Source organism: Terrapene carolina, unplaced genomic scaffold (genome assembly GCF_002925995.2).
Source record: "Terrapene carolina triunguis isolate 2854851 unplaced genomic scaffold, T_m_triunguis-2.0 Scaffold138, whole genome shotgun sequence".
Taxonomy (NCBI): domain Eukaryota; kingdom Metazoa; phylum Chordata; order Testudines; family Emydidae; genus Terrapene; species Terrapene triunguis.
Window position 1 is genome coordinate 1,922,417 of NW_020664489.1, and position 22,940 is coordinate 1,945,356.

Here is a 22,940-nt window from a genome sequence, read left to right on the forward strand (position 1 = left end):
ATAGTTCCACATTTTGTAAGAATCAAGAGCATGTCAAAGTAATATTGCACGGCCATGAGCAGGTGTTTGGCTTTTTCTTGGGTGACACTGATTTGCAGATGACAAGAACCAGCATTACTCCCGATGAGCTAACCCTCAGAAGAACATCAAAACAGCACCCTACTGCACTGTTATCAAATTCCTCATTTCCAGAATTTCCAGCTGCCATTGCAACTGCAGCAGCAGTAACAGCAACTCTTTAATATCCTACAACAGTGCAAGTGTAATGCCAGCTGGTGTCTAGGTCTTCCTAACCATCACAGTACTTGCTGTTTATTTTTATTCTTGAACCACACCTTAGCTCACTGTTTTCTCAATGAGGCAATTGGCTTTTTCTTTAATACGGAGCTGTGTTGCTTACCAACACTACCAATATCTGTCTCACAACTGCCCTAAATTTTGGCATAACAGAAGAGGTTAGTGAAAGAGCATCTCAATGCTCCATGCTGGAGCTAGATTCTCAGCTGGGGTAAACTAGCATAGCTCCATTGGCTTCAACTGTGGCACAAATCAAAATGCCCTTATTCATGAAGAAAATATAATTTGCTAGCAGCAGCTCTACTGCACAACTGAAAAGAACAACAGGGGCCAAAGCACATGTCCCTTTCCTTCCCTCTGAAGCGAAGTGGGGTTGTAGTAACTTTGGTCTGTATACTGGTAAAAGATCTGTGGGATTTTTGCATAGCTATGGACTCTCAGTGCTTAGATTCTATAGTGAAGGTACTATAATAATAATTTTTCAAGCTAGATGACATAACACATTAACTGAGCAGCATTTATGTTACATTGATTATTGTTTTATGATACAATGCACACAACACACGTGATGATGACGTGTTGCAGAGCCATCTGACATTGTGCATTTACCACGCATGTTTGACTGTCTCACTTCTGCCCATTAATGCATGACCCTGGGGCTTATATTAACTTTCCAAACCTCTGAACAGTAGCAAAAAACCACCACAAAACAGAAAAAATACATCCTGCCAGGAAAAACATCCTCATCCCCCAAATGTCATATAAATTAAAAGAGGAAAAAAGCAACAGGATCACCAAGATGTGCACATGGCTGCCTGAGTTACTGCACGATTGAACTTATTATTATCCCCTCTCTCCTTCTGCTGCTTCTCCCCTTCTCGTGAATGACCCTTACTTCCTGTGTCTTGTGACATTAAGATCATGTGCATTCCAGGCAGGAACCATGGATCTGATTCTCCTGCGCCCTTCATCTTACATAGCCATTTACCCCTGGACAAAGTTAGTGTAAAACACGACCATGCTGATATTTAAGCAATTGCTGGGCCCGACTGTGCTCACACATGATTTTTACCAGTAAAAGGAACCACAATCCATTTTAATAGAGCTCCCCCCGATTTACACCTGTGTAAGGGTGAAATCCGCCCATGGAAAGCCAGGGTAATTAGTCTTTAGGCAAGTGCAGTGGAAAGGAGGTGAACAGCTGAAATGCACTTCTCTAAGCCAGGAGACTATTGTGCAGTCCATCCATCCCACACATACCCTATAGCTATTAATCCAGTGTGTAGGCTGGAAGAGTAGCTGCAGTCCCTCTGCACCAATTGAACAAGATGACAGGGCTACAGGACTATGTCTACATATAGCTTGTGGCCTCTCCCCTGGCATGCTCCCTGCTTGGCCTTCCACACAGGCCTATGTTGGACCAGCACCATGGCCCTTTATGTGGTACACTGGGGATGCTGAGGCAACTACTAGAAGTGCCTCTGTGCAGCACCTATTCAGGGTTTAAACAGGGCAGGGAGCTTTGAACTGGCCACGTCAGAGGTGAGAGAAGAATCAGGCTAGATATTAAACACCTTGCGTGAGGGGTGTCCATTTTAAAACATTACATTTTAAGTGAGTTCTTAAACTTTAGTTTAATAATTGATTTTGAAAAAGTTGCATTGAATTAAAGTGTGGGAAACCTTGGAATCCTCACACTACCAAGATGGAATTTTCAAAGCGGTCAGCAGGGGTCTAACTCTACACTGCAAGAAGTCAATAATAAAACTCCCACGCATGGGCTACAGTTATACCATTGCTGAGCACTTTGGGACTCCCACTCCCAGTCTTCGCTGGAACATTTATTACCAGTTTCAGGCTTTGGACTGCTGCTGCTTATCAGCACAATCCTGCCCCTTGGAATCAATAGAAAAATTCCCACTGTTAGCACAGGTAAAAGCAGCTCTTGACTCAGGGAAACTGGTTTTCTGTTTCTATATTAAACTTTGCACTGAGTGAATATAAAGAATAACATAACCCCACATGATTGTCTGAGAGCCCCATGTTTATAACTAAGCTTTGTGGAAAGCACAGAGGGATGCTGAGGGGCTGATTCTACTCTCTTGCTTGCCCAAGTCAGCTGTTATATCTGTCTATATTAAAGTATTTGTTTAATACCAGGAAGTGATTACAGTGGTGTGGTTGGAGACACCCCACCCCCCCAAAATAGCTTGGAGTTTGTATAAATATTTTGAACAATAGGAAGCAGAGCCTCAGCTGATTTACACTGTCTTATAGCCACTGGATCTGCCCCTATGACTTCATTATTTCATTTGTGTTAAACACACACCGTTTTGTCAGGTTTATTATTATTATTATTAAACCATTTCTTCTGTTTGACACCCATGTGGACACCCATGTGGAATTCTTTAATCCCCAAAGAAATGCCACATTTGAAGGCGGAATTTGCCTCATGTTTATTTATAAGGTCCAGTTCAATTAAGCGAGTTGGATGCTGGGGGGGCGGGTCCATGGGAATTGTAAATGATTAGTACCTCTGAAAATCAGCCTTCTTGTGTAAGTGGTTAACTATGGAGTAAGATCTCTAATTTTAGGCATCCACGTTTGAAAATGTTGAAGTGTGATTCAGATTCCCAATCTGTAAAATGGGGGTAACAATCCTTACCTAGGTTATGAGGATGTGGTGACACTTCGTTCTTAATGTTTGTAAAGTGTTTTAGGATCTTCAGATGGAAGAAGTGATAGAAGTCCAAAGTATTATATTGAAGAATGTCAAATATAAATTATATTGGTTTGTAATTACAGTATAGAAAATAGACAGTATCACTCTACTAGTATCCCCAAAACACTCTCTCTTTCTATTATATTTAAATGGGTAAACAATATCTTTAATTGTAAAAATGGTGCTTACTGCTGATTACAGATAGAACATACCCTAGAAAACTTTCAAGTTTTTAAGGTTTGAGAATATAGGACTAGATTGTCAAAGATATTTAGGCACTTAAAGATGCAGATAGGTGCCTAGTAGGGTTTTCAAAAGTGTGTAAGTGCCTGTTTCCCATTATTTGTTGGAACTAGCAGAATCTGCATCTTTAGGCACCTAAATATCTTTAAAGATATCTAAATATCTTTAAACTATCTATCTAGTTTAAGGGCCCCAATTCAACAAAGTACTTAAGCACATATTTAAATCCCATTAACTTCTATCCCTTCATTGAGATTTAAGAGTAGTTACATGCTTAAGACTTTTCCTGAGTAGGGGTTACTCATGTGCTCATAATTAAGTGTCTGGTGGCACTTTAAAGACTAACAGATTTATTTGGTCATAAGTTTTCATGGGCATCTGAAGAAATGGTTTTTTTACCCACAAAAGCTTATGCCCAAATAAATCTGTTAGTCTTTAAGGTGCCACCGGACTCCTCGTTGTTTCTGTGGATACAGACTAACATGGCTACCACGCTGATAATTAAGTGTGTGTTAAAGTGCTTTGCTGAACTGGGGCCATAGGACCTGATTCTCCTGTCATTTACCCCAGTGTAAATCAGGAGTAACTCCACTGAAGTCAGTGAAGTTACACCAGAATCAAAGATAAGTGAGAACAGAATCAGACCTTCGTTTCCTTTTGATGAAGAAACATTACCCCATAAATAACAACCGAATTGCTCAATTGTAATCTTATTATGGAGTCTAGTTCAACTTAAGCTAATAATTCTTTATTTAATATAAACGATGGGCCAAATTTTCAGAGTCTCAAAGCCAGACTGTAAATTTACTTGAATTTTCAATTGCATGTGCAATCTGTTCATGTCTATTACTTGTGTTTTAAAATTATAGTATTTGCACATAATTTGCTCATGCAAATACCATTTGGGTGTGTAAATATTTTGTATGTGTAAATACCAGTACATGAAGAATTGCTCCTGCAAGTGATTGCACATGCAAAATTAGGGGCTGCATTTTAGAAAGTTTGTCCTTAGACCGTTGAAGTGACCAGATGGTTTTCCTTTTAAATGTGCATCCTGCCTTTAGATATTTTTTTTTTATTTCCACTGTGGATCCTTCAAGTCTTCTGAGAAAAAATATCAGATATACTTTGGATAGACCTTTCTTAGTAAAGGAATGCTTACTTCATTCCTAATTTATTAAACATATCCAACTACTTTCATACAATCTGCACTCCATTTGTTTTGATGAATTGTCAAACACATGCAGATTGTACTGGTATTAGAATCTAACATCAGCACTTTCCAAAACATCCTTAAAATAGGTAGCCAAAAAAACAGACGCATTTTTACTTTTTGCAGGATAAGATGTGATTTAAATTATTCTGTATGATAAATAATTTTAAAGGCTGATGTGAACAGGCTATAAACATGTGTCTACATGTATTTTACAAAATATCTCTGTGGCAGATTCTCGACTGCATCCAAGCAGAGCTGGAATGTAGTGAGAGGGGAGGCTGTCCAGGAACCAGCTGTGGCTTTCTGATCCTGAGCCCTCTGGCCCTGGTGCCTGTTACAGTGGTAAGGGGACAGCTCTAACTTGCACCACTAGCATAAGGTCCCTGAGCTCAGCTACATCACATCCCTTCCCCACCCACACCATCCCCAGAACTGCCCTCCTACTATGCCATGAGTGGTGAGGAGCTGGGACGGGAAACAGCTATGCCAACAGATAGCTCCTCTTCCACCGGTGGAATCCTCCACGGCTTTAAATCCACTTTTGTGCTGCTTGGGCCAGATCCTTAGCTGTTGTAATTTGTTATCACACCATTGACTTCACTGGAGAGCTGACAATTCCCACCAGCTGGGGATCTGCCCCCTCATGCAGTGCAAGGTGGACTTAGGAACCAGAGAATCCAGTCCTACTCTTTGACCCAGTTATGCCTGAACATAGACCTATTTATAAAACCTCTTCCTAAAACATGTTTCTTATCGTATTGATCATGAGCCTGCTCTTAGTCTAGATTTATCTGGACTAAGAAGAAGGAAAGTACCTTTCATTTTACCTTTATCAATAATGCAAACTGAAATATCAGACGTACTGTTGGTCATTCAAGTCTGGAGTGAATACACTAGTTCACTAACTCCCTAGATTTGTACGACTAATCTGAGCAGTTGAAAGTAGTGATGGGCTCCAGACACAAAATTCAGATTTATATCCAGATTTCAAACACCCCAACTTCTGGGAATGGTTTTGGATCTGGGGTTCTGGTTTGGCCCATTGTAAAGATAGGATCAGAATCCAGGTTTGGATTTTTGATGGTCCCCGGGTGCGCAGGGGTGTGTGGATCTGGGGGTTTGGTTCAGACCAATTTTTAGGTGAGTTGGCTGTAAATTCCAAGTAAGAGTTCTTTTGTTGCTTTCCCAAGTGAGCAACAGCGCGTATTGGAAGGCACTTTTCTGTGCTGTTTTCACAGATGTCTGATTCACTCAACAATGTTAGTCAATAAGCTCAGTCTCTGACAATGCTAGAAGAGGAGCCACCTGGCTCCCCCATCTTCTGTCAACCACCTTTCTCAATGTCTCCCAACGAGGACACAAACTCAGGAGGCCTCAGGGAAACCACTTTGATACACTAATATTTTTATCCTTCAAATGCTCTAAAATATACTAGCATATTTAAATGGCTCTAAAATGCTGAGCTATAAAATAATGCTATAGTTTAGCAATACTCCCTTAAAGTGTTTTCAGCAAGTCAGTCTACTTCTGTGTCCACTATTTGGTCACTACTACAGGAGAACAATATCAGGGCAAAATTCCACCATCATTTGCACCAGGTAAGCCATGGGAGATGCTCGAGTTCAAATGAAGGCAGAATACCACCCAGGATGCCTACTGCTACTTTATTGAGTGACATCCAGTGTAAATTTCATCTTGTTAACTACTGCCATGATCCAAAGCCCACTGAAGTCAATGAAAATCTTTCCACTGATTCTACTGAGCTTTGGACTGGACTTATATAATGATTCTTTTAACGGGAAGACAAGTTATTCCTTTCCAGACTTGTATTTATTTTTTGCAAAGAACTGTGCAGTTGCATAAGCCTTGTAGACAACCTGCACTGTTCTCTGTCTGCGTAGTTCTACTTTTTGTTAACTGTCAAATACATACCTCCAAATGGCACTAGTAAATACAGTGAACTAATAGCCCAACCCATCTGGGAAGTTTTTTTGGAAATTATTACTGAAAAATTGATCTTTAAAAAATGTGGCAGTAAGTAGAAATTGAAGCTGTGCTTGCTATTGTCACTGTGCTCTTCCTGCATGAGGAGACATGTAATGGTTTAACAAATCTCTCCAGGATTCCCATGCTGTAACTATACCCTGTGTGTACCGCTGCTTTAACAGTACCCAAGATCCATACATTGAAAACACTGTACATGCACTCAAAGAATAATGAACTGAGGGATAGATTGGAAACAGTTGCAATATACGAGGAGGCAGATTGGGCTAAACTGATTTGACTATTGTGTCCAAGGATTCTGTTTTTCCTTTATTAATAAAATGCTTATGAATATTTTAATAATTATACAAAGTAATAGTAAGTATTACGGGCCAAATCACAAAGTACTTATTCTGTTTTTTGCTATTTAATCCTTACTCATGCAAAAGTCTCATATTCTTCATTGGAGTTTTCAATGGAAGTTTTGCCTGAGTGAGGATTTTAAGATTTGTCCCTATTTTGGATCACAATTTTGCCACTCATACTCATGTTATGTAGAACTTCTCCTAAGTAAAGAACTACTTAGCATGAGTAAGAGTGATGGACTCTAGCCCTCCAGGCTCAAATATATTTTCAATTCAAAGTAATCATCATCGAACCTGTTGAGAAATTTCTGCTTCACAATGACATTTCTGCACCAGATACTGCAGTCTGAGCATAGAATCTCTCTGTATGTTTCACTGGGAAGAGGGCAGCAGTTTATTTACACATTTTGAGTTGTACCCTGATAACAAAGCAATAGAAAGAGCAGTGTGAAACTAACCTGTTTTTACATGGCCTACTAGATGTAAGGAGGAATACGATATGTTAGAATTAGAAACAATAGCGCTTAATTTCAGAACAATGATTGCATCTTAAATTCTCATTTACTTCTCCATCCTTTTTATTTCCATTTTTCTATTGTGCTGTGAAACTGTCTATGGATATGGCTAATAACCCTGCTAAATAACCCTCTCATGAGTGGGTGGGGTTTTTGTATTTGTGTGGGGGGGTTGTTTGTTTGGGGGTTTTTAGGACTTCTATCAAGCAGCTGCAGCTACTCTAAAAGATTATGGAAAACTTTTCCTCACTAACCTTTAATACTTTTAGGGATAAAAGTAGAATACTTGGTAAATGAGAATAATGCCCCCCTTCCAGATTGAAATTTAAAAAGGGGTTTAATTCTTCAGCGTCTTTTAAAAAAACAAACGTGTCTAGTTTTTTATATACAGATTATAACAGTGACCTTGAATAGCCAGAAGAAAGATCTAAGTTATATGAACATTAACCTGAAAAATCTTCTGAAACTTGAAGTACTAAGGGCAAAATCCTTATTATTAAGTTGTTAAATTTTTGCTCTGTTCTTAGGAAAAATTTTCTCTGAAGTCAATGAGAGATCTTTGCCTGAATAAGGACACAGTAAGAATTGATTAATGACTTCAGGATTTAAGGCTTTTTATCAGTCATAACTGAAGTAAATAGAAAGTCTCCACTTACTTGAATAGGCACTGACTGAGTTCTTAGCCCAGAGAGAATACTGTGGACATGTAATACAGTTTATGTTGAGGATCATAAAGATACTTTTTAGAAACTACAAAATAGCAGCTAAACTATTATGTCTATAGTGGTGCCAAGTCCAGCTCATTTAAATAATATGCATGATTCATCTGCAGCTAGGCCTTGAGTCAACAACGCGCTTAAGCAAGGGGCTGACGCTAAGCACACAAGCAGCTCCATTGAAGTCACAGGCTTAAAGGTAGGCACTTGTTTAAGTGCATTGCCAAACTGGGGCCTTAATTAGGGCTGCTCCTGAGAGGCAGCTCATTATCCCTACCACACCTATTTAATAAGGCCCAGGCTCTGCCACCCTGGCATTCAGTAGCACTGTCACTGGCACGACTCTTTTAAGGGCTGAGCAACATGACTCAGGTTTGCAGACTCTGGCGCTATGTTAGACCCTGTTCCTGCTGCCATTGAAACGAGTGCGAATTTTCACCATTGACTTCAATAGCAATAGGCTCGAGCCTTATATGTTAAACTTTTTCAAGACACAGAGTCTGGTTCAGTATCAAGGAAACAAGGCTGCTGGGATCAGCTTCCATCTTGGCCTCAGTCCTGCAGTCCTCACTCAGGTAAAACTCCCATTCGAGTTAATGGAAGCTTTGGAAATTTTATGAATGTAGTGAGCAGTCTAAAAGCACTGGCTTTGTCTCTAAAAGCTTAATTAGAAACCCATAGTAAATATCTCTGGTTTAGAAGCAATTGCTTCCCGGAACAAAAGGGACAAATGAACAATTTCAATCCAATCTTGCTATTTATCCTCTCCCTCTAGATCATGACCCATAATTAGAGTGCTTATATAAAATTACATTTGTCAGACTGGCTGCTAAATTCCCCTCGAAGGCTTTATCCACAAAGAACAGTCTGTTATCACTCCCAGTACAGCTTATATTTCTCCCTTTTCAGTTTCAAGGGAAGGCAAGCAATTACATTATCTGCATTGACAATCTAATATAAATTTAACTACAATAAAAAGAGGAGCAGGTCACATCTGTTTAGAAATAATTTCCAAAATTTCATAGTTAACCAGCAAAGATCTGTCCGGTTTCCATGAGGGGTTCATATGAAAAGTCATTTCCAGGCAATAAAGGACAAAGGAGATGTTCTAAAATGGGAATTTACCCAATAAATAGGAATGTATCTGACCCTCTGTGAGGTGGAAAACTCCATGAGTTTGCACTCACTGTGTTTCTAATCTGTTCCTTCAACTCTGGAGCACAGGTGCCCCTTTCCTACTGAGCAGAGGGTTCCACCATCAAACTCAGATGGGATCCCCCTGAGATCCATGGAATCCCAGTCATCTCTTTGGAGATCCTGCCCAGCTTCATTCCCTCCTGATATCTCCTATGACTCTTGGCAGCAGGAGTCCTATAGGAGCCCTGCTGCTAAAGAATCTCCCACTTGCTGCTTCTCCCAGACTTTCCTCGCAGGGTTTCACATCAGTGAGGGGGACAGCAGGTAAGTCAATGTCCCCACTGAAGTCCTTCAGAGTTAGTGATGGGAAGATGCCATGGACAGAGGAAGTCCCCTTCCAGTCCCTGCCCAGCCTCCACAGGGGGATTTCAACAGGGACAAGCAACGGGAGGGGGAAGTGGTGCTTCCTCAGCATCACCATTTGTACATGGGGATAATAACATTTACCTTCCTTCCATGAGTGTGGTCAGAATTTATTATTTAGGGATAGATTCCTGCTAATCTTTTCACAGGGGCATAGGGGAAGAGGAAGGTAGTATGAAGCATCTCGTACTCACCCGCCCACATACACACACACCTTGTGCAGTCCATGTAAGGGCTGGCCAGAATTGCAGTCCCTGTGCTCAGGAGATCACGGATCCTGCCCCTGTGGACGTGAATGGTGCCCCAACATTAAATGGAGTCATGGCTTCCTGCCCTCACCACATCAGCTGGTAGATCTGGTTGGATGTCTAGGGGGAAATATGCTGCACCCCTTAACGGGAGGTAGCACAGTTTGTGCTCCCCACACCCTAGGAAACCAAGCATGTAGGTAAAGTATAAACATGTGACGCGTTATTTAAACTCTTATTAATAATATGCATGATTAAATATTGATTTAGCTGTCTAGCTTTAGGCCTTGTGACACATATCAATTCATTATTTAAAACCTCATTAACAAAGATATGAGGGAGTGCATCCTAAACAGCTGTTAAGCTTCCAAAAAGGTGGTGAATGCAGGATAAATGCCTTGATAGATTTAATAATCAACCAGTTTTTAAATAACTGTAGTCCTTAGTTTAAAATAGGAGACAGATTTAAAACCTTTATTTTATAGCACTAACGATAACACTGCCTATCTAAAAAAAAAATCTAGACCCATATTGACCTGTTTCTATAAGTGTTCATATTCAAAACAGACTCAAGCTAACCAGAAATATAAATCCAGTCTGACTTTTATCATTATTTTGCGAAGATGCTCACATAACTCTTTTGGTTTTGGTTTGTAGAATTTATAGAATTTTACTTGCTAAAAGCTGGGTCATTTAAAAAAAAGTCTGTTGTATTGTGGAAACACTTTTTTTGCCTCTGAAAGTAAGCAAAATTATTTATACTGTCAGGGGGGTTGTCAAATGGAAATGAGAGGTTTATTTAGTGTATGGATCCAGCTTATAAAAAAGCTTAAGTCCTCATTCCTTCTAACATCTTAACAGCTGTGCAGTTTCTTACAAAATATGTTTTATCGTTTCAAGAAATGCTGTTAACCTCGCAGTTTTAAAACTGAATGAACAAGGCCTCTTGGACAAATTGAAAAACAAATGGTGGTACGACAAAGGAGAATGTGGCAGCGGGGGAGGTGACTCCAAGGTTAGCCTCAATGTCACCAAAGCGGGTAAACAGTATGTAAAGTAATTGGTGCATCTGCTGGGGCTTTACCTGCAACCAACCAAACTTCAGTATTGCTAGTCACTGAGCTCAAGATCCAGACAGATGTATGCGATTACTGTCAAAGCAAAAATATTTGCATTCGTTGCAAGTTTCTCAAGTGGAACTTGTTAACAAACCAGTTTAAGCTATGAATTCTATCATCAATGCTCAGAAACCTTCCTCTGTCAAGAACAGATGACATGCGCCCTACGCAAAAAGATACAAGACCAGAGCCATCTCAAAGTTAGGTCTAGTGAACAAGCAGTAGGAGACCTAGAAGCAAATATGAGCATCAGACTCCTCATTTTCTGGACTGCATTGCTCCAATGTGTTTTCCCCTCAATATTAGAGGAAGGTGGAGCAGCTCAGCTCTGCTTCCTCATAGCAGCGGCTCAGGATGTACAGGCTCAGGAATTTTCTATTTATACAAATTTCCATTTCTAGCCAAAGTATCCAATACACTGATGCAATTTCCAGTTAAAATAGCACACACTGGAATGTTGTGATACATTACCTGGAAGCTAAAATTCATGTGTATTCCTTAGGAAAAAAGTTAACTGGAAATTGCACCTCTCTCTTATCCTTCGCCATGTCAACAGTGCTGAATTTTAGGCCGTTACTCATGCCCTGGATAAAGTTAACCTACTTTTCCTTCATTTCATCTAAACTGAGACTTTCAAATCGCCAGTCATATAACTTGTTTTGCCTTCTCACATCAGCATCCATTAGGCAAACTAATATGTGCTGAAATGGCATAGAGGGAAAATTAAGATACTAAAAGTAGCCCTCAATGTGCCAATCAAACACTCTTCAATATATATTTGTGTGCATGTGCGTGTATGGTATATAGAGAGAATACTACATGGGTAACTGTGAAGATACAAGGCTATCTATATTGAAGGGTTCTGGTGACACTGAGGGAACCCAAAATGTTTAATTAGCCTGCTTTACAGTTTCTTACATTGTATTTTTTCTCCTCCCCTTCCTCAACCCTCCTTTCCTGACACTCTGCCCTTGCCGCAGAGACCACACCTTGTGCTGCTCTGCACTCACCCAGATCTGGTGTCCTAGTCCTCTGTGCTTTGCCTTCCATCCTGCTGCTCTAGCAAGTTTTTTTCCCCACGGCTCTGCTGGCCAGCGGTTACAATTTTAAAAGTGGTCTTTAGTTTCTTCTCCAAAGTATATGGACATGAAGTTCATTAGCACTTACTGCAACTGCAGATAACTTCTTGTAAGAAAGCCTATCTGATAAGCCATAAAATTCTGACTTTCCCTTTTTTTTTTTTTTTATAATACTCCATCCAAGTCACCACTGGGCTGAAGTTTCACTCATTGTGAAACTTCACTGTTGGGCTTTTTAAAAAATACTATATAATATAATATTATAGAAATGTCCTGGAGGTGATACTACACTTGTGAATGAACACTTTTTTTTCTATAATGTAGCTGAATCATCCCGAAAAATCTCAGGAAAAACTGCCTAGCTGTAAGAACAGTAGGACAATGGAACAGACTGCCTCAGGAGGTTGTGGAAGCTCCTTCACTGGAGGTTTTCAAAAGGAGGCTGGAGAGTCATCTGTCTTCGATGGTTTAAACACAACAAATCCTGTATCTTGGTGGGGGTTAGACAAGATGAATTTTGTGGTGCCTCTAACCCTATGATTCTATTATCAGTTTGAAATATAAAACACAAAACTATGCTTAATGTTTCAAATCAATATAATGAGATGATTACCTTAGAACTCTATTTGTCTTAACATCTGTTATTAATAACCCTGGTAGATAGGGACCACATGCAATGAGGTAGAGGAGGGCAGCCGGCAGAGGGAAAAGCAGGATGTCCTAGGATATCACAGGGAAGTGACTGCATGAGGAGTGGGAGGAAAAAGCAGTAGTCGGGAAGGAGAAAGTTAGGAATGCAGCTACATGAAGTAAGGTACAGGACCTGCATGCCCAGTGAGAACAGGAAGTGAGTAGGGACACATTGCACGGGGGAGCGTAAAGAATGTGACACAGGGAAAGTTGAGACTGCTACATCACAGTAGGAAGGATGGTGGATAAAGGGAGTATTATCAGGGATAAACAACATTGGGGGAATGTAATATATAAATGCTGCATATGTATGAACTCTTGACTGGTTGATATAAATGTTTTATTGACATTTATCATCTACAAAATTCCTTGTTTTGAAGTAAATCTACACATCCACTAATAATCTTATAGGGTCTGATCCACTGATGTCAGTGGGAGTCTTTTTATTGATTTCATTGGGCCCTGGATAAAAGCTTTTATATTCTTCTCTCATATAATCAAGTTAGCAGAACATACTGAACAGTACCACAGGTTGTTCTGCTGTACTGCTAACTGCTACAAACAGTAGTTCAAGTCCATGAGTCAGGCCCTTAATCAGAGTCCCTTTTTTGATTTGTATAAAATTTTAAAAAATGATTTGATTGAGTCCAGTTCTAGATTACAGTATGCTACAGTCTCCTTGATGAGATTAACAACCTCTCCCTCACCCTGAAAGCAATACAGCACTCTAGGCGTACCCGGCCAAACTGAGCTGTGCCCTCTGATATACAGCCAACCAGCCAGCACACACAACCCTAAACCCAAAGCATTTCTTCATGGTCATGCCTAGAGACACGCTGTAATCAATTTAAGTTGCTCAGCAACTCTCAGAAGGCGTTTAGATCTTGTGAAACCAGGCCCTTGCAAACTCTTAGATCCAGTCTGTGCTCTTAAACTAAAGATTAGTATATAGTACGGCTGTACTAGCCCTCACCATTTTTGTTTTAACCCCAGCTACAAAAGAAAAGGTCTCCAACAATTCAGAAATATAGTTCATTAGTGTTTAGTGGTTACCAGTTCCCTTCAAGAACTCCATGTCACTAATTTATAGCTCATATTGACTATCAATAAGATTTAGTGCTAACGTCACTTTTGAAAATAGTAATTAGGTGCTTTTGAAAATAATAACCCAAGTCTTAAACATATGCTGCCACAGGTGTATCTGATAACATTAAACTCGTTTAAACATAGTTTTTGCCATTTAATTTCCATTTCTTTCTAGAAAAATAGAAAACATTGACCAATAACAATAAAACTGGCTCTCTAGTTCTGTTTTCCACCCACATGCTAATACAATATTCCTCTTCTTTCATTTAGTGGATGGGACTGGCCTTATAACTAATTAAAGGCCTACTCACAAGTGGCTAAGGAAAGTGCTCCTATTGCATAGCAATTATCCCCCTCTTTGAAATTTTGCAGTGGTTTTAGAACTCCGTGCTGTAGCTCTTACTGCTTGCTGCATGTACCCATTAGCACAGTGTTGTATGATATTAAATTAGGATCATTTTTCACAATTAAATTATTCAAGTTTTATGCCATTATAATTTCAATGATGTTACCAGCATAAAAGTCAGGGTCTTAGCCTTTTGAAAATAGTTCCTCCCATCAGTAAATGAGTGAAGATGGAACAGGAGAAAATGACAGGAAAGCCAGGTGGGGAGGTGGAAGTTGGTAAAATAAAAAATAAAGAATGTCTTTAACTGCATATTATTCTCCCTGGCCCCTATCCTCCGGTCAGTACTTAAACAGCACTGCCACTGATTCTAAATTGTCTCACTCTGACTGTGGACTGGAGACTTGGATCTTCTTCACTATAAAATCCTAAAATTCTTATGATATATAGTATATGCAATGTGACTATTTAGATAGTATGGGACAAATTCTGCTGTGTTACTCCAGATTCACACTTCTGGAAATTAGAGCACAATTTGCTCCTAGTACTGCATGTGCAAGTGAAAGATTTATACCACCCCCAACATAAATAATGGGCCACATCTTCAGCTGATGTAAGTTGACTTCAATAGAGCTACACCAGCTTACACTAATAGAGAATCTGGACCAACTTGTTTAACTTGAGTCCCTAACCACGTTTAAAAAAAAATCATAGTATCATTTGTCAATAAAATGTACAGTATACAGGACTGAACTTGGTGGAACATTTAATTCCAGACGACTTATCTATTTTATGTTTTTGTACCACCCTTATCTAATATGCCGTAAATCATATTGACCTAGATTCTGCCACCCTTAAAATCAATGGAGCTACTTACCAAATATGTTTCTATTCAATGTGGGAAAGGTTGGTAGCATCTGAGTGTTTGACAGGGGTGGTTAGAAAAAGGTAGGGCTTGAAGGAGAGATTTTCAAACAAACAAAGGGTTGCAACATACTCAATTCCCACTGAAAGCCAATGGGATTTGGACACTTAACTCTTACTTGTGCCTAAAATGTTAAAAACAAAACAAAAAAAAAACGTTATTCTTTATGAATTTTGGTGAAGAACTAAAATATATAGTAACTGTAGTCTGGTTTTGATAGAAATTTTGCAAGCCTCTAAAGTTCCATTTAATTTTGAATTGTTTTTAAACTCAGTCTTTCAGATCACTTTTAAATCTTGAGTTTTTCTTCCTACCTTTAATATCTACCTATGATATCACATGTGGCTCATTTAAAGATGGACACAAATACAATTTTAAAAACATCAAACATTTTTAAATTCCCAAAGTGTCTACAGTATTTAGTCATGTGCCTTAGGAAAGGCTTAAGCTCAAGATGGTGCTGTTTACATAAAAACTAAAGGGCCAAATTCTGTCTCATCCACACACACAAAACTCCCATTGAAGCCATGTGCAGTGGATGGAAGTGTCTAAGGGCAAGCTTGTCTTAGCAGCTGTAGACTATTGATAGGGCAAGTGGCTGAACAGAAAGAGCAGTGCTAGAGAACACTGAAACGTGACCTCTCACACAGAGCTCACTGACTGCACTGCTATGGAGGAAATGAAATTCTGCCTCTACCCTGCCCATTGCAACCGGCTGCATAATACAGAAGGCTGGTTAACTTGCAAATGTAATTTTCCCGTTAGAAAGTAAATCATGAAATCAGTTGTTTTTCTCAATGAAAAGAAAACCTGAACGTTCCCGCCAAAGCACTGTGTATGCAGAAGATGCCTATGGGAGCAGAAAGGATGATACAGATGGATCAAGAGTGGGTGGGAAAGAAGAAAGAAACTCAAAATGTGGCAGGCATTAGGCAGCTTTATGGTCCTAGATTCTGAATGCTTGTGCTGAAATATCAAGCAAAAGAGTGGAGAAATTAATATTGACTCCCCCTACACACAGGTAGCCACTGTTCTTGACAGCTCATATACATAATTCATTAATATCTAACTCCTAATTTTCATCTTATTTAAACCAGTTGAATCTGGAATAACTCCACTGACTTTCGTGAAGTTGTTCTGGATTTTCACGGACAACAGAACCTGGCTGTCCTTTCTATGTATATCCTGTGATGTGGCTGGGGATAGAAAGATTTAAATGGGGCACTGAGCCAAAACATTAGTGGTGTTGGACAATAGCTATCCAAGCCATATTACAATGTCAGTTATTTCACACCTGTAGCAGAAGCAAACAGAGATCATATTAAGAGGCAGCTTGCCAGCATCCCAAACTGCCACCCACTAATTTTAGTTTTCTCAGCCGTGATAGTCTCTGACTCCACTTGCAACCTGCACAGCCTGCTGCCAGGAAGCCTGACAATAAAATGTAAGTTTAAATACTGAACAAGATCAAACGATATATATTTTTTCTGTAGTAGTATCAGTGTGTTCTGTATGAACTTAGTGGGGTTGAATTTGAAAGCATACAAAGTATTGTATTTGCTTATAGAGATCATTACAGAGTATATAGAAATGTATTGAAGGTAGTCCATATGAATTAAAGGTCATGATCCATAGAGCTAACATTGGAAGCCTGAATTATTATTTATTTTAATATCTAAATATATTTCTTCATGAGAATTCTGAGAAATATAGTTAAATCAGTTACACAAACATAATTCGAGCATGACTAAACCCCTTTTTCTTTTATAGTAACTCTTTTAATAGTGTCATTCATTTCTGACATAGTGTCACTAAACTAATTAATATTTCAGTTGTTTTACAGTTATTAAAATTTTAAATCATGCATTTATAAATTATCATTTTAAAAACACTATGGGTTGTAGTACGTTACATGAAGAGTTCCATCAGAAGAATCTGGTGATATCTTAAACACACAAGCTCAAGTTTTCTATTGTATATCGTTACCAGAACATGTCGGTGCTATCATTTTCTGATATCTAAGAGTAACCCATCTATTATATAGTGTTTCAGGTTTTCTGCCTCCCTCTCTGGTATACACTGTATATTCATACACACCTGCACATAAATATGTATCTATATGCGGGTCACTAAGAATTTGATAGTCAATGTTTTGAGAGGGAAGGTAAATTAAAATTCTCATAACCAATTATTATTTCAGTTGTTTTCAGGATAAACTGCCCCAGTGGCATGAAGGGTGAGCATTAGTACAAGACACTGGAGCTTTTTAAAGGAGTTTTGGTAACTTCAGTGTAACCCACAGCAGCTCATGACTTTGATGCAATGGATTATGTTTTATATGAAGACTAAACTTGGTTGGATTGTCTTAATCAAATAACATAAGTAGGAGAGCAGGTTCCAAGCAATAATTTATTACCTCACTGGAACCAACTCACTAAATAAGTGAGATTTAAATAAAACCCTGATTTTATTTTCCAGGACCAACAGGTCAGTCCAAATGATATTGCATATGGAAACATGTACTAAGGCTTGACAGTCATTTTCCTTTATTCTGAGGTTAACAACATTAGGACCTCATCCTGTAAGTTCTATGCATGCAGAACTACTGCTGCAGTCAATAGGTTTTCTGCATGAAGGATGTTTATAGGTTGTGCCAATTAATACTGTAAACAAACTTCATGAGAATTAAAATTTCACTTATCTGTATCACTGTGAAGGCAGTAAATGAAATAGCTATGGCCAAGTTGTATTCGATATGAGTGTGTGCATGTGTATATACACACACAAACTAAAATAAATTGAAAGCCAGGAACACGAAAGTCTTCTATCCAATCTCATTGTACTGAAGACATTTTAAATCTCAGAAGAATATGTTGTTAATACTGATAAGCCAATAGTTTTGGGTTCACAGTAATTGCATACTATTTATTTAAAAATCTTCCCCAGCAGTATGTGCCTGTTACCTAAAGCGATGGAGCAGGTCCCAGTCATATGTCTGTTTCTAAACCTGGGCCTACAGTACATGACATAGCACCCACTGTGGCCTCTGCTCCGTCACTTTGCAATGCGATTCTATGTAGTTTTACTTGAATAACATAAAATAACATATATAATGTTATTTATGTTATTTTCCACGTGAAGAACTCCTGTAAACCTTGCCGTTTTGAAACTCAGTGAGGCAGGCGTCTTAGACAAGCTGAAAAACAAATGGTGGTACGATAAAGGTGAATGTGGACCCAAGGACTCTGGAAGTAAGGTCAGTCGCTGCAGTTCGGGACCTACTGTTGTGTTCACAAAGCAGTAAAGGGAGTAATGAACAAAATGACATGGAAATAAAATAAATAGCTGTAAACACTCGTTAAAGGATCAGCTAAAAAAAATGCTTCCCCCACCCTCCCTCAAATAGTTATGTGCCCCACTTTAATTTAAAGAAGCACTATTACTCTTCCAGGTTTTCAAATGAGGTTGGTGTAAAAAAGAAAATCATTGTTTCTTTCCTTTTGAAATGTAAATCACGTCCCATCTTCCTATATTTTTAAGGGTGATTGAAGAGCTGCAAGGTGGGTTATTTTTCCTCTATGTGGGGAAAGCCTCTCTCCATTAACTGCTGTGCAATTTATCCCTTTCTCCATTTGTCCTTCTTATCTGGGAGATGTCCTAGCTGAGTTGTTTGCTTATATTCTGTGAAGGTGAACACTCAGGCATTCAACACAACAGCCTGGCCTGGTTGTATAGAAGAAGGGCTCCAAGAAACAGGGATGGAGCTAATGTGAATTCTGGGGTGAAAGGGCTTCAGCTTTTAGTACTCTTCTTCCTATAACTCCCAGTATATCATCTCTGGGTTTCAAATCCCAAGCGCCCCCTTACCTTACTGCAAGCCCCAAAATTAATCTTCCCTAAGAGTCTTAGGGAGTACATCCTCCCCTTCCACTTCTCCTGGGAAGAAGGATTTCAGAAGCATATTCTTCTGCCCACTTCAAAGCCCTCTCAGTTAATTCCCACCATGCATTCCCTTATTCTGGGTAAGGTGACCATATTTTCCGAAAGCGAAAACGGTACACGGCCCGGGGATGGCCCGAGGCCTCAACCCCATTGCCTACTTGCACATTGGGCCGGCCCAAGACCCCTGCTGCCAGTCCACGTGAGGCTGGCCTGGCCTGAGCCGCTCTCACGAGCCCTCCCTCCAGCACAGGGCTGGCATTGCCAATTGTCCCTCCTCCCCCTGCACATTCTTCCATGCCCCACTAGGGGTCGTACCCCACTTTTTTGGAAAAACTGGGCATTTGTCTAATTTGCTCATGGTAACTGATGATCAGTTGGCAAGAGCAAATGGGACAAATGACCAGTTTTGCCAAAAAAGTTGGGACCGCCAGGACAGGGCTTAAAAAAGGGACTGTCCTGGCCAGAACGGGATATATGGTCACCCTAACTCTGGGTATCTCAGAAGTTTTCTCCTAGCTCCTCTTTCTACCTCCCAACCTTTGCCCAGAGCCTAAACAGGAATATGAGAGGCCTTGGCTGGTTGCTGCTTCGTAACACCAAGAGTGACCCCTAAAGGCCAGAGGGGAAAATTAAAGTGAAAATGAGTTTGCCCCCTTGTTTCATACTACATGGCGAGTGAAATTTGAGGAGGGAGTTTAAACCCACCAAGAGCAATGCAGCCCCTACTAAGGCAGAAACATCACTATCATTATCATTGTATGTGACAGCTTAGGAGGCTTTCACCTAGCACTTACTTTAGGCCACCATTTCCCCTCAATAAAATCTTCCTTCTTCTTGGCCACAAGCATCATGACAACAACTGACCTGCCAGCAGAGAAGAATGGTACAAGCGTATGGCAGCAGCCAGCCACAACCTGGATTCATGTCTAGGTCTCCTGTGCATCAACATCAGTGTTATCTTCTACTTGCCGAGGCATTAAGCCCACATCAAATAGTGCATCTTTAAATTAAACATTTCTACAAGTAGTGTTTAGTCTTCATCATGAATTAAACTTTCATGCAGTTACAAGAGGCTAACCACTTTAGCTTATAAGACAGAATTTTATAAATATCTTAATGCAAGCAATGTAGTATGTAAAAGTCCAATTCTGAATAAATCCTTAGTCTAGAGACTTGTGCTGAAAAATTATGCACATCATTTTCAAACCCTAAAATACCAGACTCATTAAGATTTTTGCCAGAACCAGACTGAAATGTACAATAAATATTTGCTCTTTTAAACCCATTAAGGGGAACATATATAAAATAACACCTACTTAAGAATTCTTCACTAAAAGGGATAAGTATTGTTTTCTACATTATTATAAATACTTAGAACTAACTTCTAGTCATAAATTAATTTATCATTAAATAATTCTATTAATAGAATTTTGTATGTAAAAAATCCATTACCATGGTTCCAAAAAGATATAGAATAAAGTAAAAATAAATAAACAGCAGTGGCTAAGGTAGTATGGGATATATTTTATGTTAATGAAATGTGTTTTTGCTTTAATTAAGAAAGACAGCTTAAGTGTCACATACTTTAAGTATTTATTTAATTAGCTGAAAGCCAGGCTGGCTGAGTCTTTATATCGATGCATATCAAAAGTGAACACTATGTGTTAATAAAATTATGCGGAGTCCCATTTGACGTAAATGGATTTTTGGATTAGAAAGCTTTTAAACGACCATCAAATAAATCTAGTTTCATATTGCTATTAAAATTTTCATTAAATAGAGGTAGATAGATCATTGTTTAAAGTTATAAGTAATGGTAGTACCATTTCACAGCTGTTAGCGAGTGACTGATTACATCCTAAAGTAATGATTTCCATGTTTGCTAGGAAGAAATGGCGCTTAATATATATTTATAAATTCAGATAGGCCGATTTTTTGTGAAGAACTGTGTAAATGATTGTCAGTTAATTTCAGTTAAACCTCTTTTATGTATGTTTTCAGTGTATAATGTGTAGCTTTTGAGCTCCCAGTGTCTGACATCAGTGGTTAACTCTACCGATTCTGTTTCCTCAGGACAAGACGAGTGCCTTGAGTCTCAGCAACGTTGCTGGAGTCTTCTACATTCTGGTTGGAGGCTTGGGCTTGGCCATGCTGGTGGCTTTGATAGAATTCTGTTACAAGTCCAGGGCAGAGGCGAAGCGAATGAAGGTGGCAAAGAGTGCACAGACTTTTAATCCAACTTCCTCGCAGAATACCCAGAATTTAGCAACATATAGAGAAGGTTACAACGTATATGGAACCGAAAGTGTTAAAATTTAGGGGTAGGACTTAGGGCCTACTACAGTGAGTGGGTGATGCATCTTGTAATGCAGTGTCGTGACCTGTCTGTCCAGTGGTGGTAATGCTTGCTTCTCAACAGAGCTTTATATTTTGGAAAACTTCAGTGCAAAGTGGTTCCGTTTTTTTGGCTGCAGATGTACAGTATACTACTCTATGTTGCTAATAGACATCTGCATTGCAAATGCTTTTTTAATATGTAAAGAATATCTTCTCTTCTTAAAAAAAAACAGTTTGGTCTTACTGTATCAGTTGGGACATTACAGCTATTTGACATTTTAGATACTAAAGCAAAAATAGAGTCTTTCTGTAGAGGGAGCTGCAGCTTGTTTGGGTTACTTGGCTGGCCTATTTTTCTGAGGGCTTTTATTATTATTATTGATTTACTATTTATTAGCCCTGTTTGTAGATTTTTATAGGGATTATAATCAAGATTGGGTTAGGCAGCACCTCAGTAAGCCATAGTCAAAGCTTTAGGGAGAGCAAGCACTGTGATATGATTCTAAATGTGATTCATCTTTTTTCCCTACCCTCCACCCTTCTCCCTTGATGAATGGAATTGGATGCTATTTTAGCATAGCATTTGTTTAGTAAGTCCTGCCTTGGGTCAACCCTTGTCCCATTGCAATAACTATAAATAATGCCAATATTGCTAATGGAGTTTAGAGATTCACATCAGTTTCCAGCAGACTAAGACTGACTTCCCCTTTATCCTGCTGAGGAGCAATAGCTTTTAGATGTAAATGTAGTGATTTCAGTGACTGAAATGTTAATGGTGTTTAGCCTATTATGATATAGCACGACGAAGTAGGTGTGCGTGGGTGGTTTACTAATATAGTGAAAGAGCTGGACTCTGCAGTGTGAACCTGGCTATCTAACTACTCCTGAGATCAGCACTAAATCCTTTTTAAATGGCATATAATAACAAATGGAGCGTGTATATTATTAATATTAATATTATTAATATTATTATTATTATATAGTGTCCAAGGTATACTAGATGCTTTATAAATTAATATGCAGGTAGGATTGCTGCCTCCTAGTTGTTGCAGTCTAGAACTCTCAGTCCCATTCCATTAGCAAACTAGATTATTCCAATTCTGACAAAATGTTCTAAGCTAGATTCTTCTGGAATCATAGAACTATGATGAGTATGAAACTTAAGTAAAGGGGTGTGAGAAGTAGATTTGGAATTTAAATTTTATTTTGCCACCTAGAAAGATTTAAAAGGAAAGAATTGTAGATAAAATTATTATTATTTTTATTTATTATTTATATAGCGCTGGAGCGCACGGCGCTGTACAATAGGTGAAGTGTGCCAAACAAATAACAGTTCCCTGTCCCGAGGAGCTTACAGTCTAAAGGCACAGCCGGTACAATACAGAACAATACAATACAGAACAAACACAGAATGAACACAGAATGGTGTATGGTCATTATAGCTGGAACGCTTCAAGGAATAGGTGGGTTCTCAGGGGTGTTTTCAAGAAGGTGAGGGAGGGGGCTTGGCATACATTGATTGGGAAACTTTTCCAAGCATAACATTTGTTTG

At 39.1% G+C, this 22,940-nt stretch overlaps 1 protein-coding gene across 3 annotated transcripts in view; it reads left to right on the plus strand.

The window, feature by feature from the left end:
- GRIA4 (glutamate ionotropic receptor AMPA type subunit 4) overlaps positions 1-22,940 on the plus strand; it is a 285,499-nt gene that overhangs the window by 255,797 nt on the left and 6,762 nt on the right. Inside the window, exons 14-15 of one of the 3 annotated variants that reach the window (XM_024206590.2) lie at positions 10,766-10,880; positions 21,125-21,259. In XM_024206590.2, the coding sequence (XP_024062358.1) occupies positions 10,766-10,880; positions 21,125-21,259 (250 nt within the window). Of the gene's footprint in view, positions 1-10,765; positions 10,881-18,250; positions 18,366-21,124; positions 21,260-22,940 lie in introns of those variants that run through there. The other 2 variants (XM_024206586.2, XM_024206587.2) reach the window with 2 other exon arrangements.